Source organism: Callorhinchus milii, unplaced genomic scaffold, assembly GCF_018977255.1.
Source record: "Callorhinchus milii isolate IMCB2004 unplaced genomic scaffold, IMCB_Cmil_1.0 Scaffold18, whole genome shotgun sequence".
NCBI classification, from domain to species: Eukaryota; Metazoa; Chordata; class Chondrichthyes; order Chimaeriformes; family Callorhinchidae; genus Callorhinchus; species Callorhinchus milii.
The window spans coordinates 6,278,121-6,299,096 of record NW_024704759.1 but is presented as its reverse complement, the minus strand read 5'-3'; the positions used below and the strand labels follow the sequence as shown (position 1 = coordinate 6,299,096).

The window sequence follows — 20,976 nt, the reverse complement described above, 5'->3', positions numbered from 1 at the left end:
TGAATGGTGTGGAAGCTGAGGGAGGTAGGAAAGGGAACGAAAGATGGCCAAAAGCTTGGTCAAAGAGATAAGTCTCAATGTACTTTGAAAGTGGAGTCGGAATGACTCTGGGATGGAGTTCCACAGAACAGGTACAGAACAGTTGACAATTTGCCCACCGATGATGGGGATGGATAGGGCAGGGGACAGCCACCCCAACTCTGAAATATCTCTGGACCTCAGTTCAAATTCTTTCGTGAAGTTAATGGAGTGAAAAGTCTTTCTACACTCACTGAGAACTAAAGAAGCAGAACAGCATTTAAAACCTTTTAACGTTGTTTAAAAATTGGGTTAGATAAATAATTGTAGGAAAAGTGCAGGGGAATGGGATTAAATAGCTCCAATGGGGAACTTAGCATCTGCAGCCACATTCAGTCACATGGCCTCCTTCTGAGCGGTCAATTTTCCATGTTAAATTTAGAACAACTTAAGGATGAAAAAACAAATTTAAGCCTTTAAATGTTAATGTCTGGACTTAAGAAATTGCACAACAGAAGTGATACAATTGCTCGATGTGGTGAAAACGTACTGTGTAGTTCCTTATTTAGTGCAAAGCGGAAGGAACACACCACTTCTTCAGTGTAGACCGATATTTTAGTGATTCTCAACAGTAGGACAACTGGGGCTAACTTTCAATCTGCACAAAAACAAGTCTTAAATAATAATCCTTGCATTTGATACAGCACCTCATCACGTCGAGACGCCTCAAAGCACTTCACAGGATATACTGTAAATTTTTGTGGGTGAAATGCAGCAGCCAATTTGTTATAGACCCTTCTTTTTATTAACAACCAATAAAGCACGATTTGTTCTTTTATTTTTTAAAAACAGGAAGAAAATAACAGGTACATCAAACTTCTGACAGGTGACTGGTGGCTGTGAGGAAAATGTGTAAAAACATAAGTATGTGTACAAAGTTCAACTCAGTCAAGTAATTTGTCACAACACCTGGATCTAAAGCTTTTAGAAAACTATGATTTGCAAAATCCCTGTCAGTACTTTACGGGGCTGCCATTTTTAACTTTCTCTCCATTCCTACCTGAAGCTGCTCATCTTATTACACTGGATGTTCTGGGAAATATACAGCAGCCCTCTGGCCTAAATCTGGGCTATCATCAATGACCGCACACAGTTGAGTAAATGTCTCTCAAAGAGATTTTCAATTAGAGTAAAACTCGACCAAAACGTATGAAAAATAAACAAGTCAATTGTGTTTTTTTTACCATCTCAGAATGTGATTTCACTTTAAGAATACTTTCAAGACAAAAGTTAAATTACAACAACCTGAATTATCAATGATCCTCACGTGGAAACTGATGGGATTACATGTGAGCAAATGGCACACTGGCGATTTGTAGTAAATTCAGTTGCCCGATGCCAAGCTATTCAACATTTTATCATGGCAGAGAAGGAAGATGGTGCAGATTAGAGGGTTTGAAAGAACTTCCTAAACTGCTCTGCAATTCCTTCCCTTGTATGTTTCCTGTGGTTTAACCTCATGTCATAGAGCAGTGGAAGTCCTCAATCTGTGCTGGATCTTCTGTACCAGAATCTAGCTCTGAAGTCATCGCTGCAGGTCATGAAACCAGGATTGGTAGGAGAGTGGACTATGCAGCGAACAATGTTGTTGTGCCCTAGAGACAGCAGGTTCTTCCGTTCAGCTGTTCGCGAGTCCCAGCAGCAGAGGCTGATGGTCCTTTCGTCAGGGAGCAGCACATAATCCTCCGTATGGTTGAAGACAGCCTGGGTGCGATGGGTCTGTCTGCCACTCAGTCCTGCTCCTAAAGCACAAAGGGAAAAAAAAGCATCTTTAGAAGATCATTATTAATATTGATCTTTTAGTCACTAGGCTGATTCAAGGGCACTATAATAATAATACGTCTCAAAGCACTTCATAGAATATATTGTAAAGTGAATTGACTGTATATTGTGTGCGTGAAACACAGCAGCCAATTGCACAGCAATGTCCCACAAACATTCGTGGATTGAGTGACCAAATTATTATTTTTGTAATAAAATTTGGAAGCAATTATTACCCCTGAAAAGCGATCCGCCATTCAACTAACAATCGGTTTCCTCCTTACTGCTAGGTAAACAGAGGCGTGTGGAGTAAAGGAAATGCGCCTAACATTTTGTGCTGCCTGGGAATCAAACCCAGGTTCTCTCGATTGCGAGTGTGCTAACCACTGCACTATAGGACTCCACAATTCGAAAAGAGAAGAGACTCTTGACCAACAATCCCCCAAATAAAATTCATTGTTCACGACATGCCTGTTTGTGGGTACTGGGAAGACAGAAATGTTTTGCGGTTCTATAGGTTTTCTGAAAGTTCTGTTTGTTGTGAACACCGGTTGCAACAAGCAGAGCACCTGTTCTGTCGAGGTCTGTGGTACACAAGCAGACTGCAAAAAATATTTACAATTGCTGAGCAGAATTGATTTTATCGGTTTTAAGTCTCGTGTTCTCATTGCCACTGAGGATAGGGTAACCCAGCACATATTTGTTGCCAATCCTGGGACTTTCCGAGTCTATTTCAGTTACACTAAACACAGTCACTTATCAACCAAGCCACAGTGGGCTAGGAGGAAGGAAGAGCCACTTTTTTTTAAAGTTAACTGGCGCTATGGTCATTGTAGATTTCTGCTGTGAGGACTGCAGTAGAATTTTGAGATTGCCACAGATAAGAAGTTCAACCATAAATATAATAAAATGCAATTGCAAAGGATCTAACATTATTTTGCATTGTATAATTATACTTAATGAAAATTGAGAAATGAAAGGTAGAAAGTGCAGAAAATGACAAGAGTACCATGGCACAAAATCCCTGACAGAGCACTAACCACACAGGAAGAGCTAAGAGAATGCAACTCGTACTGTATGCGTTTTTGGCCTTGGGCTTCATTCAAGTTAACTCCTTGTCTACACTGCGCCAACATTTTTGCAACATTGCAAATAGAACATTAACAAACATATTAAAAATGGAATTATATGACTCAGTGCATTAGTTAGTGGGGTCAGAAAGTGGAAAATATAATCCTGGTCCTACATTGCTTGTTATATACTAAGGCATGTAGTATTGACCACTAGATATTAATACATTGCTTGAATGAATAATCCGCATTCAGAAAACATATTGAACTTTCTAAGTCTAGTTCCAAGTAATAGGAGCTAATATCATTAATAATAACAATCCTTGTATTTGATATAGCCTTATCACGTCGAGATGTCTCAAAGCGCTTTACAGAATATACTGTAAAGTGAACTGACTGTATATTTTGTGGGTGAAATGCAGCAGCCAATTGTGCGCAGCAGCGTCCCACAATCGGTCGTGAATTGAAGTGACCAATTTATTATTATTTTTTTTTATTACACTTGGAAAAGCGATCCACCAATTGACTAACAACTGGGTTTCTACTTACTGCTAGGTAAACAGAGGCGCGTGGAGTAATGCCCAACTTTTTGCCCTGCCAGGAATCGAACCCAGGTTTTTCGCTTGCGAGGTGAGTGCTCTTAGCATTGAGCCACAGGACTCCAATATCATATAAAGAAGGAAAACACGGTTGGCTTTAACTGTATGAATTGCATTTCGAGCATAGCACACATACAGCAAAACAGCTGTGATTCCCATTGTGAAGTCACGGCAAAGACTTGCTTATGTTGTGCTGAGCAGATTTCTAATGGCAAACCAAAATAGCGCCTCAAACAGGTGCTCAAGAGGAAAATAATAATGGACATTGGAAGCAAGCCCAGAAATGGGATTAGAGCAGGTAGCTTGTTCACTGAAGAAAAATACTGAACTCACAGTAATAGTTACACAGATTTGTTTACAGACTTGCTTGCATTGTTTTTCTGAATCTGGATTTACTTTGGCATAGTGAAGCCACACAAAATCAGAAAATATATTCAGACTCCAAGCTGACCATGGCCTGTTTCACATCTCTGTCCAAGCTCCAATTCAGCGTTCGAGTTTGGCGATGAACTTTAAACCATAACTCCATGGATAAATCACAAGGGGTACAAAAATTAAATAAAACATAGATAACTGCACTTACAATTCAGTTTTCAAAATGTTTTTTTTACTTGCTCTCTGCACAGCGGGAAAGTTGTGTGTGCCGTGACCTGGCTTCGGAAGGGGACGAATGAGGAGAATACAGACTGCCTGCGGTCTCAAACAACTCTCTTTAAACTAAATATTTTCAGAATTGGGTTAGTTTCTTTACTTGCTCTCTGCACAGAAAGTGGATTAATATCTAATCTATCAGGACAAAATTCTGCTGAATCCAGTGTGCTCTTTGTATATTAGATGCAGTGTAATTTGGGATGTAAACTTCTAAGGACTCAAAAGCTTCTCAGAAGATCTAAGAAATTCTTCACAGATATCATGCCAATCCTGCTTAAACACCACCCACTACTTGAGTTTCAATAATTCTCAGTTTCGGAAGTCAGAGTTGCACATATCCTGAAATGGAATCTGGGACTTACAAGTTTTACTTAATTTGGCCCACTTTCAAGAATCCGACCAAAAGTGTCAAGAGTGAACTCTCCAGCGATTGAAATGTCCACAATGTTAGCTGTAAATTTACTGCTCACAACACTCAAGATCATTCTGATCTTCAAAATTTGCACATCGATCTCACCCATTATATGAGGATCTGCATTGGTTCTTCGAAAAGCAGTATCCATGTTAATAAATCTTCGCTTGTGCGTCGGAACCAGGCCTGCATTTTCCCCGCAAAATTAAACAACTCCCCACAATTTCACCTTCAATCTCCCCTTCAAAGGAGTCAGCATGAACTAGTGCTTATTCAGCAATTCAACAACAACGTACATTTATATAGCGCCCGTTCCGTTTAGGATTAGAGACAGGGAGAAAGCTAAAGTGAAGAAGAGAGTTAGACGGAGAAAAAAATCAGTGAGAAACAGAAGGATTGGCACAATAATGACCATATCTCCTGATGAAACTTGTAAGGGTTTATATTTTGTGTGATCAACATATTATCCACAAAAGGTCTTGTCCCAGTTAGCGAAGTGATTAAGCTCTCAACTGTAACAGTCTCAGCAAAGTACAATATAAACATGCTGGTCATTGCTTCATCTACTGACGAAATGAAGCTTGCCTTTTGCCTGCACTGAGGTTAAGAATACAATGTAATATTGAAAGAATATATAGAAAAACATTTAATGTACATTTGTCTTCGTTCCTGCGTTTTTTTTATTTTAATATTAATTTGGCTTAATGTCTTTCCTGGTTTCTCTCTTTCTCTACCACTTTTGATTTCCCTTTTTTCAGTTCTGCCTTCTTATTCTACATATCCTTCCCTTTTACACTTCACAAACAATTATGTGTGGCTGAACCTTTGGATACTTTTGGAGTCCTGTGGCTCAGTGGTTAGAGCACTCGCCTTGCAAGCGAGAATTGGGTTCAATTCCAGGTAGGGCGAAACCTTGGGCAAGTTTCCTTACTCCACACGTCCGATAATAACCCCTCCAAAACAAAAAATAATAAATTGGTCATTTTCAATCCATGACTGTTTGTGGGACACTGCTGTGCGCAATTGGTTGTCGAGTTTCACCCACAAATATATGGTCAATTCACTTTGCAGCATACTCTGTGAAGCACTTTGAGACGTCGAGACGACGTGAAAAGTGCTATATCAAATGCAAGGATTATTATTATTATGTTTTAACCTATTTTTCCAGCCTCATTTACTTGCATCCAGTTTCTTCCTGCCTCCAATCAGCACTGTAGCATTCCCAACAAAAGAAGTGCCTTGAAATTCACCAGCAACGGCTCAGGATACAAAACCAGCTGACCAGCCACAACTGGCTTTCCTGGACCTCCTGTCACCTGTCAATTTCTACTGTGAGGAAGCTATATTTATAGAAACCACCTGAAAGGTCCCTTCGAGCAACTGTCACCAGCAATCTTTAATAGTAACAATCCACGTCCACATTGAATAGACCTCCAGTGAAGACGGTCGCACAACAGAGAAAAAGGACCATTTGTAATCCACGGGAAGGTTTACTGAAAGCAGCATCACATTGAATGTAAATGCTGAACATAGTATACGGTTTCAGTTTTAAGGTTCTTAAAGTTAAAGCATCCAACGAGGCCAAAGCAACCTTAAAAGCAACTAGTGCTTTGACTGAATTTTTCAGTAAAGAATCCTCACACTGCTTTTCTATTGGGACACAAATACTTTCTGACTGTCTATTTTTGAAAGGAACTAATGAAGGAAATAAGTTATTTATAACTTGTATAATAATAATAATCCTTGCATTTGATATAGTGCTTTTCACGTCTTCTAGATGTCTCAAAGTGCCTCACAGAATATACTGTAAAGTGAATTGATTGTATATTTGTGGGTGAAACGCGGCAGCCAATTGCACATAGCAGTGTCCCAAAAACAGTCGTGGATTGAAAATGACCAATTTATTATTGTTTTGTTTTGGAGGGATTATTATTAGGAGTGTGGAGTAAGGAAACTTGCTCAAGGTTTCGCCCTGCCTGGAATTTGGGCGCAGGCTGGCAAACGGCAAGGTTTGAAGACTCAAGAGTGCTTGTTAGGGTACAGCTAAAACTGCATAGCTTGCCACTGAAAGCACTATCTGGCAAGCTAATTTGAATTAGTTAGCTAACATAGGTGCAGTAAAGAGGAAGCTAGACCTTCACATGAAGGAGAGGGGAAAAGCCGAGTGGCCTGTTTCCGTGTTACATTCTTTGTAAATCTCTATAATCTATCTAGCAAAGTTGTTCAAGATATTGTTTATGTGAAAGGTTCAGTATAAATGTAAATAGTTGTTGACTGATGATTTAGTCAAGCCCTAAATTCTCTTACATCTCATTCCTGCTCAGTGCTCCCTATCATATCTGTGAAGCACACTGAGACTCAAAAAAGGGTTGTACAAGTTTAAGTTCTTGTTGGGTGGGAAACTCCAACAGTCATGGAAGTAAATGGTCTATTCATAGAATCGTTGAATTATACACCACAGAAGGCGGCCATTCAGCCCATCGTGTCTGTGTGGGCTCTTTAAAAAGAGCTATCCAAATCAATCCCACTCCCCCGCACTCTCCCCACAGCCCCGCAAACTTGTCCTCTTCAAATAATTATCTACTTCTCTCTTAAAAGATGTTATCGAATCGGCTTCCATCACCCTTTCAGGCAATGCATTCCAGATCCGAACAACTCGTTGTGTGAAAAAAATTCTCCTCACCTCCCCTCTGTTTCTTTCAACAACAATTTTAAATCAGTGCCCTCAGGTTACCGACCCATCCACCAGAGGAAATAGTTTCTCCTTCTTCACCCTATCAAATCCCCTCATAATTTTGAAACCTTCCATTAAGTCTCCTCTTAACCTTCTCTGTTCCAAGGAAAATAATCCCGGCTTCTCTCGCCTCTCCTGATAACTGAAGTCCTTCATTCCTGGTACCATCCTGGTAAATCTCCTTTGCACCCTCTCCAATGCCTTGACATCCTTCCCAGAATTGAACACAGTCTCTCGCTGAGGCCTAACCAGTTTTTTTATAAAGATTCATCATAACTTCCTGACTTTTATATTCTATGCCCCTATTTATAAAGCCTGGTATCTTGAATGCTTTTTTTTTTTAAACAGCTTTATCTCCGTGTCCCGCCACCTTCAAAGATTTACATATATGAACCCTCAGGTCTCTCTGTTCCTTCACCCCCTTTAAGACTGTACCATCAGCTTATATCGCCTCTCATCATTCTTCCTCCCAAAATGCATCACATCGCATTTATCTACATTAAACTTCATCTGCCCCGTGTCTGCCCACTTTACCAGTCTGTCTTTATCCTCTTGCAATCTGCTACTATCCTCCTCACTGTTTACTACTTTTCCCAGCTTAGTATCATCTGTAAACTTGGAAATTGTATTAGTTCATTAGATTTTGGATTTGTTATCCTACCTGTGTATTTGACCATTGTACGGCCAGTCGATATCTCCCACAGTTTCACGATAGAATCCTTGCCGCTTGACAAAACATATTTTGAATTTCTTGAGAACATGATGGAGCAGACCTCAGCTCCATCGTGCGCCTTCTCGTAGGTGGTGATGCAGCGGTTGGACACGCCATCCCAAAGCTTGACGTTGCCATCCTTGCTGCACGTGACGTACATGTTGGCGCTGGGGTTGTAGCTGACAGCACAGATGGCATCTGTGTGCTGATCACGAGGGTTGCTCGAAACAAAACACTGGAAAGTATTGATGTCATACAAGCGCAGTGTAGGATGCTGAGTGCCCACCAGGATGTAGTCCCCAGAAGGATGAAAGGAGATGGAACGCAGCATTTCTGCTTCCTGAAAGAAAACGATAGGTTCCCAAAGTGTACCATCTTAATACCATAGAATAAATACGTGAAGATTCTCAGCGCAAGCAGTGAGTAGTGAGAAACTCTTAGGTTTGACTTCAAAAGAATGTAAAAATTAAGTAGCTAACTGTATTATTCAATGTTTGGACTCAGAAACAGACCATTCAGATCATCAAGTCTGTACTGGTGTCACATGAGCTACCTAATCTAATTCCAGTCTCCTGCTCATTCCCATATTCTGCAAAATAACTTTTTGCAGTGCTTACTGGTAATTATCACAGACTACTGTAAAGCAATGCTTCATTTAAGTTATTGGGTGGGGCACATATTAGGACAATGGGCATAGTGTAGTACTGATGTCCAACGTTGCCCAGAGGGATGGGATGTGATTTTGTATTCATAATTCCATCCCTCACTCTCTACTCTCAGCCAGCCATTATGTTCTCAAACAACTTCAGACAAAGTTGTTTTAAGTTGTTTCAGAACATAGCATACCAGGCTGAATAGCTCATAGATCAAATGTTATATTAAAATAATATAAAACATGTCTGGGAATATGGCAGGGCAGCTGAGACCGGTTGCATGCACAATGTGTGCCGTGTGGGAACTCCAGGATGCTTTGTGTGCCCTGGACAAACATATGTATAGGAAGTGCCTCCAGCTGCTCAAGAAAGAAAGATCGCCAGGTAAAACAGCTAACCACCAATGGGAATCCTTCAAGGAGGAGATAGTTTGGGGACAGAACAAATACATTCCCACAGGGGAAAGGTAGGGCATCCAAATCTCCCTGGATGACTAAGGAAATTGGGATTAAAATAAAACAGAAAAAAGAGGCTTATGATAAATGGCAGGTTGAAAATACAGAAGATAATCAAATAGAATACGGAAAGTACAGAGAAGAACTGAAAAAGGAAATAAGAGGGGCAAAGAGATTGCGTGAGAAAAGATTAGCGGATAACATAAAAGGGAACCCTAAGGTAGTTTATAAGTATGTAAAGAATAAAAGGCTAGTCAAAGGTAGGATGGGGCCAATTAGGGACCAAAGAGGAAATATTCTTGTGGAGGTAGAGGGTATGGCTGACGTACTGAATGAGTACTTTGCATCTGTCTTCACAAAAGAAGAGGATGCAGCCAAAACCACAGTATCGGAGGAAAGGGTAGAGAAATTGGATAAGAATAAATCGAGGAGGTACTGAAATGTTTGACGGTGCTCAAGATAGATAAGTCACCTGGTCTGGACAGGATGCATCCTAGGATACCGAGGGAAGTAATGGTGGAATAGCGGAGGCTCGGGCCACAATCTTTCAATCCTCCTTGGACACTGGGGTGGTGCCAGAGGACAGGAGGGTTGCAAATGTTACTCCTCTGCACTAAAAGGGGCAGAAGGATAAACCCGGGAACTGCCGGCCAGCCAGTCAGCCTAACATCAGTAGTGGGAAACCTTCTAGAGACTATAATGTGGGATAAAACAAATTCCACTTAGAAAAATATGGGTTAATAAAGGACAGCCAACACGGATTTGTTAAAAGCAAATTGTGCCTTAACACACCTGACAAGAGTTTTTTGATGAAGTAATGGAGAGGATGGAAGAAGGTAGTGAGGTTGATGTAGTTTATATGGATTTTAAAAAGGCGTTTGATAAAGTGCCACATAAGAGACTTGTGAGCAAAATAGAAGCCCACGGTATTAAAGGGACAGTGGCAGCATAGATACAGAACGGCTGGGAGACAGAGCACGGTGGTGAACGGTTGTTTTTCTGACTAGAGGGAAGTGTGCTGTGGTGTCCCCCAGAAGTCGGTATTGGGACCACTGCTCTTTTTGATCTGTATAAATGACCTGGATTTGGGTACAGGGAGTACAATTTCCAAGATTGCAGATAATACTAAGCTACGAAAAGTAGTGAACATTGAGGTGGATAGTAGCAGATCATAAGAGGACATAGATAGACTGGTAAAATGGGCAGACAAATGGCAGATGAAGTTTAATGTGGAGAAATGCAAAGTGATACCTTTTGGGGGAATTCAATAGTGAACAAGGGGATTCGATAGGGTGAACAAGGAGAACCTATTTCCATTGGTGGGTGGGTTGGTAACCTGAGGACACCGATTTAAAATTGTTAAAGAGAAACAGAGGGGAGGTGAGGTGCTATTTTTTCGCATAGCGAGTTGTTCGGATCCAGAATCCATTGCCTGAAAGGGCGGTGGAAGCTGATTCGATAACAACTTTAAGAGATAAGTAAATAATTATTTGTGGAGGACAAGTTTGCAGGGCTATGGGGAGAGAACGGGGGAGTGGGATTGATTTGGATAGCTCTTTTGAAAGAGCCGGCACAGACACGATGGGCCGAATGGCTTCCTTCTGTGCTGTATAATTCTACAATTCCTCCTATTTCCCCCCACCACAAGGAATTGTACAAATCCAAGATCTTTACACTATCATATGTTAGGTCAGTGATATGGATTTTGCCTTCTAACCTGGAGATACTTGAAAGCCCTTTTGGCTGAAGGTTTGGAATAGTCGAACAGCTTCAGTGTGTAGTCCTTTGAACCCGAAGCCAATATCTGTTCCGTGGGGTGGAAAGCAAGGCACGTGACCTCATCCACATGATCGTACAGTGTGCGGATTACAGGGTGATTCTCCATGTTCTGCTGTGCCGTCTCATTCATCATAACCTGTGAAGGGCAGTTAATAAAATGTAGCATTAGGAAGATTTTGACTTGTGCTGAAACTGACCACAAGAGATGCTCGGGTGAAGAAAGTAGCACCACTACTGACTTCCTATTTCATCATTCAGTTGCTTCTTAAATGAGTACAGTATCCTGCTCTCAACCATTCTTCCTGGCAAACAGCCCCAGCAGCTAATTACTCTATTCACCAACAGTACAATAGAAGTTGTCATAGGGCAGTAGTAAAGACACCAAAATAATAATCCTTGCATTTGGTATAGGGTCTTATTCACTTCGTTGAAACGCCAAAACGTTTCACGGGATTTACTTTAATGTGTGGCGACGATGTATTTGTAGGCAAACATTCCAGCCAATTTGCACACATTTAAATGTCATAAATAGATATGAAGTCAATGCCAATTTTATCAGGGCCAGATCATGAGAAAGTATAAGCACCCAGCATATTTAAGCATCAATGTGCTATTCTATCACTGTAGAATTTTAAGCCCTTTGAGATGTCCTCCCTACATAAATGTAAATTGGATTGCATATTGTTGTGTAGAGACATTGAGCTGAAGCAGATGCTACTACCCCACTGTGGGGAATGAGGAGGGGGAAGAGAAAGAGAACCAGGTGCTATGTTTCTCTGATCCACTTCCTTGCAATAAGCTTGCAGTGGCTTGGGGATCAGATATAGTTCATATTTAGCCTGGAGCAAGAACAGTGGCATAGGATCAGCTATAGTTCATGCATAGCTTGGGGAGAACAGCTTGAGGTTAATGCCACAAATCACCTTTAGTAATTAACGAATCTACCAGGGGGTGAGCATCTACTGTTTTATTAATGCACAATCCTTCATTCGTAACAACAGACCTTTGGCCACAATGCCCCCTAGTGATGCTTAAAGCACATTGCATAAAACCTAATAATAATAATAATAATAATCCATTATGCATTTGATATAGCGCCTTATCACATCTACAAGACATTTCAAAACGCTTCACAAAATATACTGTCAAGTGAATTGACTGTATGCTTTGTGGGCGAAATGCCTTCAGGGTAGATTTCACAAAAGGTGGAATTGGTTTAAGCTTTTTAATACGAAAAGGTCTTTTTACCCCAAAAATACTTGCACATTGGCAATAAAATAACTACAAAATTATTTTGGTCATTTCTAATTTATAAAGGAGCCTCAGAACAAAGTTACAATGGAAAGGGAAAACAAAATCAGTCTGGTAATAATCCAAAGACTTTTGTAAAAAAAAATTGTAGACTGGATGAGAACAGGAACAGCTATGATGCTGCCACTAATGGAACAACAACTTGCACTTAAAGTAGCACCCTCCACGCTGGGTAACGTCTCAGACCACTTAACAGTGGCAGAGCCTGACTCCGAACTGGGGAAAGGGGGAGGTGGCCTTAAGCCACTGGGGAGCCAATGGAGCCTGGTCAGAACTGGTGAGATGTGGGTACGGAGTTTGGTCCGGGTAAGTATGTGGGCAGCAGAGTTCTGAATGAGCTGGATCTTTTGAAATAGTGGAGCTGGGGAGACCGGTGAAGAGTGCTTTTGAGTAATCCAGGCAGGAGGTGACAAACTAATGTATGAGGGTTTCGGCTGCATTTGGGCTAAGGGACAGTTGGAGGTGGGCAATGTGGGGAAGAATATTGTCACAGAATTCTTTTCCCTTGGAGTGATGATATATCAGGAATTTACCCTAAAAGGCACAATTGCAACTAATGTAGCCCAGGGAAGGTTTATTTCTTAATACATTTGTATAAATGTAATTTGCTCTTATTGCTATAGAATTTCTGTCAAAAATACAAATCCCTACTGGGAAACAGGAACTGTACGGGAGAAGATGGTGTACATTGTATTCTCTTACCTCTAAGGGCATAGCACTCTTTGCTAGCATCCTCTCAGTATCCAAAATCTTAATGGAAGCATCAGCTGAACCTGTAGCAATCAACTGTCCATCTCGGCTGTAGGTGGCAACTCGACAAGGTCCCTTGTGTGATGTGACGTAGCACGTCTCGTACTCAGCAGCCTCTGGGGACATGGTCTGAACATCAGCATCAAACTCCATGTCAATGCCTGTCCCAGGGGCCACAGTGTCCGATCTCCCAATAGCATATTGAACTGTGTTGTCGTCATTTTCCATTCCTGTATGGAACCAAACCATATGATGGGAATCAACACAGGTTCAGTTCAAATTAGGGTTTCAGACAGAACTCCAATAAAAGAAAAACCTTAAAATCACATCGCACTAAAATGTGTCTGTAGAGCAAAGATATCTGAGAAACTGAATCATTTCTTCACATCCTCAATCCAAAGCTTGGGACAAGTCAGCTATGTGAAGGACTTTGACTATGTGAAAGTTACTCTGTAATTTGTAAACAAAATCAATTTTAAGAAAGTGCAATTCAACACAATAAACTGACCAAGTTTGGCAAGATGCAACAGTTGCTCGGAGGGAGAACATATTGAATGTGGCTTAATCTCGTTCATCAGGTTTGATGCAATGTTAGTGTACCCATCATACAGGAGCTGGCTGATAATCAGTCGGTAAAGGTGCTGGCGGTCTTTAAGGGTAACTTTAGGTCGGAACATATCCGGAGTATTTCTGTAGCGTGAGGCGATTCTGAAAAAAAATGAAGACATTTCAAAAATATTGCAACTATTGGGGCAGATGATCACATTGCTTCCATATTAATCTGTAACAATAATCCTTGCAATTTAATATCATTGCCATAACATCAAAACGTTTCAAAGTGCTTCACAGATAATAATAATCCTTGCTTTTTTTTTGATATAGCACCTTATCATGTCGTTCGGTCATCTCAAAGCACTTCACAGAAAGATAACCATTGTCAAAGTGTAATGATTATATTTGGATCCTCTTTTTCAATTGTGCCATGGTATCTTTGGACATACACAAGCAGAAGGGACTGCAGTTAAGGTCTTATCGCAGGCAGGTTTGCAGTACTTCAAGTATTGTATCCTGCTGATAATAGTCCAGCCGGCCTGGTTCATTGGCAGAACTTTGGAGGACACATTGGGGCCAAGGATTTTTCTCATCTGGGATTCCCAAGCTTTGGCTTTCAACAATTTGTGCCTATAATCAGGGTATATCCCTCCAGACCGGGATTATATTATATGCCATCTATGCATGGGAATGAAATTCCCATGCATAGATGGCATATATATTAGGAACTCTCAGTCTGGTTTGGATACTCTTAAGCATGGTGACGGGTGATCTTGCCAACCACATGTGTGATGTGTACACATTCGTACATCCAGGGCTTGGAATACACTTTGGTTGGTTTGTCGGGATAATAAGCAGCAGCTGCTTAAGATCCCAACCTACAAATGTGTAACCACTCAGTGGGAAGGTACGTGTGTCCGAGCTGTGGGTAGGAAGCTGGGTGGCAATACTCTCCACACTTCACGCTGAGCTGTGTTGCCCACCAGGAAGTTTGCAGGGTGGGCAACACGGCTGATACCTGCAATCTAACTGGTGAGGGCTCAAAACCATGCTTGTCAAATATCAAGTGGTGATCCTCCCTGGGAAGACAGGTCATCACAGGTAAGACTGTGGCTACACACATAGGCATTTTCCGACAGAGAATACTCTACAGTGATTACAAGTAGGAACAATGGTTTAAATATCTTAGGTTTTAAAAAGTCTGACTGTAAAACACAGGGTGGGGGAATATACAATTAAACCCTAATTCTGCAAATCCCACAGTAAACTTAATGTAAGAAATAACTTATTCATTGTACCTGCCTCACTGCGAGTACGAGCCTGCAGCAGTGAATAGTCTGGATCAATTCCTGATGCAGTAAGCAATGGAGCTCCATGTTGAAACTTTGGAGCTCACATTTGATGTTGACACTCCAGATCAGTGCTGGGGAGAGCTGCGTCAGAGGGGATCTCCTTCAGATGAGATGTTAAACCAAAGGTCCATCTATCTGCATGTTCAGGTGGATGTTAAACATCTCTTGGGGACGGGGGTGGGGAGGGGACATTGCTCTCCCCTCTCCCTGTCAGTGTGGTTTGGTTGGGGGGGGTGGGGACATATTCTCTCCCCACTCCCTGTGATGGTGAGGGTGTAATCCCGGGTGGTGGGGCCATTTTACGGGGCTGTCAAAGGATTAAGGGTTACCTTGTGGCGGTGACTCGCAATGAAGCCGCAGTTGGTCCAAATGTGGCTGCCGGGCAGACACTGCTCATGGCCCCGAGTTGCACACGCGAACTATCCGCCTGTCTGCCCTCAGGAGCCCTGCAGCACAAGCAGAGGCCTTTCCGGCCAGCGGTGCTGGGGGGGGGGGTGGAGGAGGGGGAGGCCGCAGAGATGAAAATCTGTTTGTAGCCCAAAGTCAACCAAACGATATCTCAAAACTAGCTCAACGTTATGCATTGCTTGCTGTACAGGTCGCTGAGCGGCCAATTTAGGTCAGCGCTTTTCGAAATTGTGGTTAGAAAAGGTCTTCAAAGGGTCTGGAAAAAAGTTTTGCAGGTTTTTTTTAAATTAGGCACCCACCCAAAGCCGTTTTTTCACACTCAGTACAACAAAACCCACCCGAATTAATAATAATCCTTGCATTTGGCATAGCGCCTTATCACAACAATAACAAAATGACATTTGTATAGCGTCTTTCACATCGGGAGGACGTCCCAATGCGCTGGACAATCAGTGTTTTGGGCCCAAGATGGGGATCGGGAACTGGAAGGGTGGAGGGCGGGAGAAGGAGGGTGATCGAAGGCACAATCAAAGAGAGCCTTGAGATGGGTCCTGAAGAAGGCAAGGGAATAGGCGACGCGGAGCGACTGCGGGATGAAGTTCCAGAGGGTGGGGGCAGAGTGGCTGAAGGCCCGCCTGCCAATGGTGGGGTGGGCGAGGCGGGAGACGTAAGCAGGCCGGAGCTCGCTGAGCAGAGGAAGCTGGCAGGATGGTTGGGGGTTTAGGAGGTGTCTTCGAGACACCTCAAAACACTTCACTTAATATACTGTAAAGTAAAGTGACTGTATATTTTGTGGGCAAACGCAGCAGCCAATTGCGCACAGGAGATGGTGGTTGATGCATACTCAAATGTTAATAAATAAATTGTCAAAAATCCAGATTGTATAATTTACATGGAACTGCTCTTTATTACATTCTGAATTTCCAAAATATCCATCGACTATTCAGAGTTTGGATGACATATTTCTTGGATTGCTCTTTATCAGTGGGTGAATGTGCTTATATTTGGGCTCAATATTGACTTGTAGAGTAAAATCGTATAAGCTCCGATATTTGATTCGGTGCAGTCTGGTGGCATCCCGACACAGTTCCTCCACAGACTTTGTGGAACTCAAGTTAAGGTTCTTTTCACCCATCCAGTGAGGATCATTGGGATAAAGCTCATCACCTGGGAGAAGCTGAATGAATCCATCAGAAGCGGCCAGGCGGACTGGGAGCCAGCACTCGCATCCTTCCAGCTCCCGCTCGCGGCTGAACTCATGGAGGCCTTGCAGGGAAGGGAAATGGCAGAGTCTAGATAATTCATAGTACTGTGGAGGGGGCAACCAGATCCCATCTGGGGTGAAACGCTCCAGCGCTTCATGTGGGGTCAGCCAGTTGTACAAAACAGTTTCTTTCTTGTCCTGCGTTGTGAAGGGGATTTCTTGCACACAGCAAATAAAGAACGCAGTATCGTATCTTCTGCTCTGTCCCAGGCCAGTGGGGGTCAGCCAATTATTCCACTCTTTCAAGGCCCAAATATCAGGGATGCAACTCAACTCTCTGCACATGGCTAGAAAATTGACCGGGTTTTTCTGGACACGGGCTCTCCATACCTCCAGTTCCTTCCATTCATATTCAGGAAGCTGTGGGATGCCCTGGCCACCCGGATGCTCATAATTGGACCTCACCAGCAGCACTCCCGACTCTTCAAAGGTTTCCCTAATGGCACATATGCGGAATCCTATCTCCCCGGGGACAGGAGATCCTAGTTTCTTCCTATCGGTTGCATAGATGGGAGACCTGCCAGTCGTTTGCTGGACTGTGCCCAGATTGAAGTCGGGGGGTTGGCCAAAGGGCCAGAAAACTTCAATCCAATCGCTTGAGAAGTCTGAGGGGTCGATCTGACCCCCCGGAAACACGTGAGCGTTGGGCATGAACTTGCTGTTTCCACTGCGCTGTAAGAGTAGCACCGCGTAATCAAATGCAGCCACCTCTGGCCTAGCCCAAGCAGTGGCATCTCTCTGTATGTTGGGCAGCAAAGGCAAGGCCAAGGGGTCAGCGCTGTGTGCTTTGCTGACACTCTCACTCAGGGTGTGCTTTCGGGTCCCTGCAGCCAAAACCACAGTTGCCGCCTCCTTCCAGTGTTTTAAGAGAGTGTTCATTTCAACTGGAAAAGAGCAAAATGTTTAATTTTTTTCTCCTTTAATCCCCTCTCCTGATGGCGCTGACTCAGCCCCTTCCCCCAATAACCCACCCAAGTGGTTAGTCTTTGCTTACAGTGCATGCCAGCAGGCTAATTTAACTGTGGAGAACTCAGGTCAGCAGATCATGTCATTGATATTCAACTGTAAGGAGAGAATGTCACTGGATAGAGATCAGGAGTAAGAGCCCTCATTTTTCCTTTTGTGACCCCAGAGGCCATTTGTAGTGCTCTTCCTGCTGCCTGAGCTAATTCAGAATCTAGAATTATGCGGGATTCAATTCCAATGTGAGCAGTGCCTTATCCTACTGAGCAATTGTTTAATAAAGGATAATGCAGCACTCACTCTGCACTGCATGTGCCTTTGCTCCCTTCTTCCTTGTGTAGAGCTTTGAGCCGTTCACTCTCCTAGTGCAAGTTATTTATTATGAGCTGAAATCCTTGTGCAGTGAATCCAAAACTTTCTGACCCAAGAGGAGAGAACGTCATCAATTAAGGCGCACTGACTATAATTAATCGTTCAGGATTTCACAGGGACCATGGATCAGAATTAACGTTTGGTTTGATTTAATTTCAGCACACGCATTATTAAAGAGACATATTCTTGAGGTAAAGCATTTGGATGAACTAGGCCAGTTCTCGTTTAGGAATGGAGACAAACTGGAAGAGCATGAGTCATCTGTATAGCAACAACAACAAAATTACATTTGTATAGCACCTTTCACGCTATACAAATGGATGTCCCAAGGCGCTGGACAGTCAGTGATTTGGACCCGAGCTTGGGGTCGAGATTTGGGAGGGTAGAGGGCAAGGGGGGGGAAGGGTGATCAAAGAGGAGGGTCTTGAGATGGGTCTTGAAAGACCCAAGGGAGGGGGTGAGGTGGAGGGACCTCGGGATGGAGTTTCAGAGGGTTGGCCCGGCCGCCAATGGCGGGGCGGGCGAGGTGGGGGATATGAAGCAGGCTGGAGCCCGCTGAGTGGGGGGAGCAGGCAGGTTGGTAGAAGGTTAGGAGATCATAGAGGTAGGGGGAAGCGAGGCCATGGAGGGCTTTGAAGGTGAGGACCAGGATCTTGAACTGTATCCTCTGTGTGATGGGAAGTCAGTGGAGTCAGGCAAGGATGGAGGTAATAGCGTCACAGAACCTGGTGCAGGAGAGGTCACAGGCTGCAGAGTTCTGCATGATCTGCAGCCTATGGAGGGAGGAGTTGGGGAGGCCAACAAGCAATGAGTTTGATAGTCAAGCCTGGATGTTATGAACGCACAGAATGTTACGCTGCGGTGTAACACTCTGCGATGGGCCGGCCAGCTCCACATCACTGTATTGTTGGCAGTGAAGTGGCTTTGCTTCCAGTGGTATGAAAAAGCAACAACAGGAACAACAAATGCAAGGATTGCCCACAAATATATAGTCAATTCACTTTACAGTGTGTTCTGTGAAGCGCTTTGGGACGTCCTCCCGACGTGAAAAGCGCTATATCAAATGCAAGGATTATTATTATTATTATTATTATTGTTATTGATACTCTGGAAACTCTGGAACACACTCCATCAATCTTGCCCCCTCTCTCCCTTTTTCAAGTCCTGAAAACCTTCCTCTTCGACTGCGCTTACGACCACCTCCCCGAACCCCACCACCCCACTCCCCACCCAGCTCGGAGTCAGGCACCACCACTGCTAATAATACGGTAGGGGGGCAGAAACTGAATAGGAACCCAGGAGGGAAGGAAGGATATGCCCAAACATGCGAGTCTTTCTCATCCTGTGGTTTTTTTTTAAAAAAAATTAAATGGGAGTTTGTAAAACGTAGAAAAATGGTCGGCCTCACAAAATAAGAGAGCAGTGACGGTCGGTGGTGAGGGTGAATCTTGACACCCATGGTTTTAAGGCACTTTTAAAAATATAGAATCATCGTTTTCATGGCACTATTGGAAAAGAGAAGGGATTTTCTCTCTCTCCTGGTGTTCCCGGCCAACAATTCCCCCAAATAAAATCAGTCACTCACTCCATGTGATCTCTGCGGGGCATTGCCCTGTGCAAACTGGCTGCTGTGTTTCACAGTCAATCCACTTTGCTGTGACTCTGAGACATCTCCACGATGTGATAAGTCGCTATATCGAAGGCAAGAATTATTATTACTATAACTGCGGGCATGAGGAATTATATATATATATGTGGAGTCCTGTAGCTCAGTGGTTAGAGCACTCGCTTTGCAAGCGAGAGACCCGGGTTCAATTCCAGGCAGGTCAGGGCGAAACCTCGGGCAAGTTTCCTTACTCCACACACCTAATAATAATCCCTCCAAAACCAAAAACAATAATAAAATTGGTCATTTTCAATCCACGACTGTTTGTGGGACACCGCTGTGCGCAATTGGCTGCCGCGTTCGCCCACAGACGCGCAGTCAATTCACTTTACAGTGCGTTCCGTGAAGCGCTTTGGGACGTCCTCCCGACCTGAAAAGCGCTATATCAAATGCGAGGATTATTATTATTATATATATATATATACACACATATACACACAATGCACGTGTATACGTGTATATGTGTACCGTGTATACGATGCAGTTGCAAAAACCCGGGCAGGGGAGTGAGGTGGAGAGAGAGAGGGAGAGAGGGAGAGCTGCCCCCCTCCCCCCCCCCACACACACACACACACACACAGGCCTCACTGTCGTGCCCTGTAACCACAGGCCGCCATGTTGCCCCCCCCCGGGCCTCCTGTCGGGCGAGCCGCTCACTTTTGGAAACCCCCCGCCCCTCCCTCCCTCCCCAACACACACACACCCCCCCCAACCCCACTTACCTGCCGAAGTTCAGCATCAGCCCTCTCCTCCCCTCAGCCAGGCCTCAGCCAGGCCCAGGCCGCAACCCCACACCGCAAAGACGAACCGCCTCCTCGACTCAACCCAACAGCCCGAAGTCCCGACAAAACTAGCGCAGCATTATTATTATTATTATTATTATTATTATTATTATTAGCTGTGAGTGGCCTGATTTCAGGTCGGTCCCTGTTTTTTTTCCCTCCCCCTCCCTTCCCTAACTCCCTGAAAAAAACCCGTCAAATGATTTTTTTTAACAGAAAAATGGCGGCGCCGCCAAAACAACCGTTGCTTTCAAACCGCCTTCCCCTTTTCCCCGCCCCGTCCCGCCCGCGCGCGCGCGCGCAGTGAGCGCAGTGACAACTGTTAAAGCCGCCCAATTTGGGCGGGAAACCGGCTCGGTCGGCTGACGTCACCCGCGCACGCACCCGCGCACGCACCCGCGCACACCAACACAGCGCCATCTACAGGCCGCGGAGGCCAAGTGGTCGCTCAGCTGGTGCCCCCCCCCCCACCTCCTCTGGATGGACATGGGACATGGTCAGTGCCCTGGAATATTGTGGACCTGCCTTGCCCTGCCCTGCCCTGCCCTGACCTGCCCTACCCTGACCTGCCCTGCCCTGCCTTGCCCTGACCTGCCCTGACCTGACCTGACCTGACCTGCCTGACCTGACCTGACCTGCCCTGACCTGACCT

The 20,976-nt window shown here is 43.9% G+C and overlaps 2 protein-coding genes across 2 annotated transcripts; both read right to left on the bottom strand.

The window, feature by feature from the left end:
* Window positions 1–839: 839 nt before the first annotated feature.
* On the bottom strand, window positions 840–20,329 carry cstf1 (cleavage stimulation factor, 3' pre-RNA, subunit 1). The gene is made up of 6 exons (XM_042341836.1): window positions 20,265–20,329; window positions 13,474–13,673; window positions 12,918–13,195; window positions 10,843–11,040; window positions 7,967–8,357; window positions 840–1,820 (listed from the first exon to the last, which is right to left on the bottom strand). Exons 1-6 carry the CDS (start codon window positions 20,279–20,281, stop codon window positions 1,561–1,563), a joined length of 1,344 nt encoding a protein of 447 aa, XP_042197770.1. The 5' UTR covers window positions 20,282–20,329; the 3' UTR covers window positions 840–1,560.
* Window positions 16,165–20,328, bottom strand: nudt19 (nudix (nucleoside diphosphate linked moiety X)-type motif 19). The gene is made up of 2 exons (XM_042341837.1): window positions 20,265–20,328; window positions 16,165–17,425 (listed from the first exon to the last, which is right to left on the bottom strand). The coding sequence occupies exon 2, from the start codon at window positions 17,418–17,420 to the stop codon at window positions 16,221–16,223; it is 1,200 nt and encodes a 399-aa protein (XP_042197771.1). The 5' UTR covers window positions 17,421–17,425; window positions 20,265–20,328; the 3' UTR covers window positions 16,165–16,220.
* Window positions 20,330–20,976: the final 647 nt, after the last annotated feature.

What these genes read in the sequence shown, in the direction of transcription:
- nudt19 (XM_042341837.1), bottom strand. Translation starts at nt 17,420, where the DNA reads ATGAACACTCTCTTAAAACACTGGAAGGAGGCGGCAACTGTGGTTTTG.
- cstf1 (XM_042341836.1), bottom strand. An exon ending in GTTGCATCTTGCCAAACTTG is followed by an intron (nt 13,196 to 13,473) that starts GTCAGTTTATTG and finishes GGTTCCATACAG; the next exon opens with GAATGGAAAATGACGACAAC. An exon ending in AGAGTGCTATGCCCTTAGAG is followed by an intron (nt 11,041 to 12,917) that starts GTAAGAGAATAC and finishes TGCCCTTCACAG; the next exon opens with GTTATGATGAATGAGACGGC.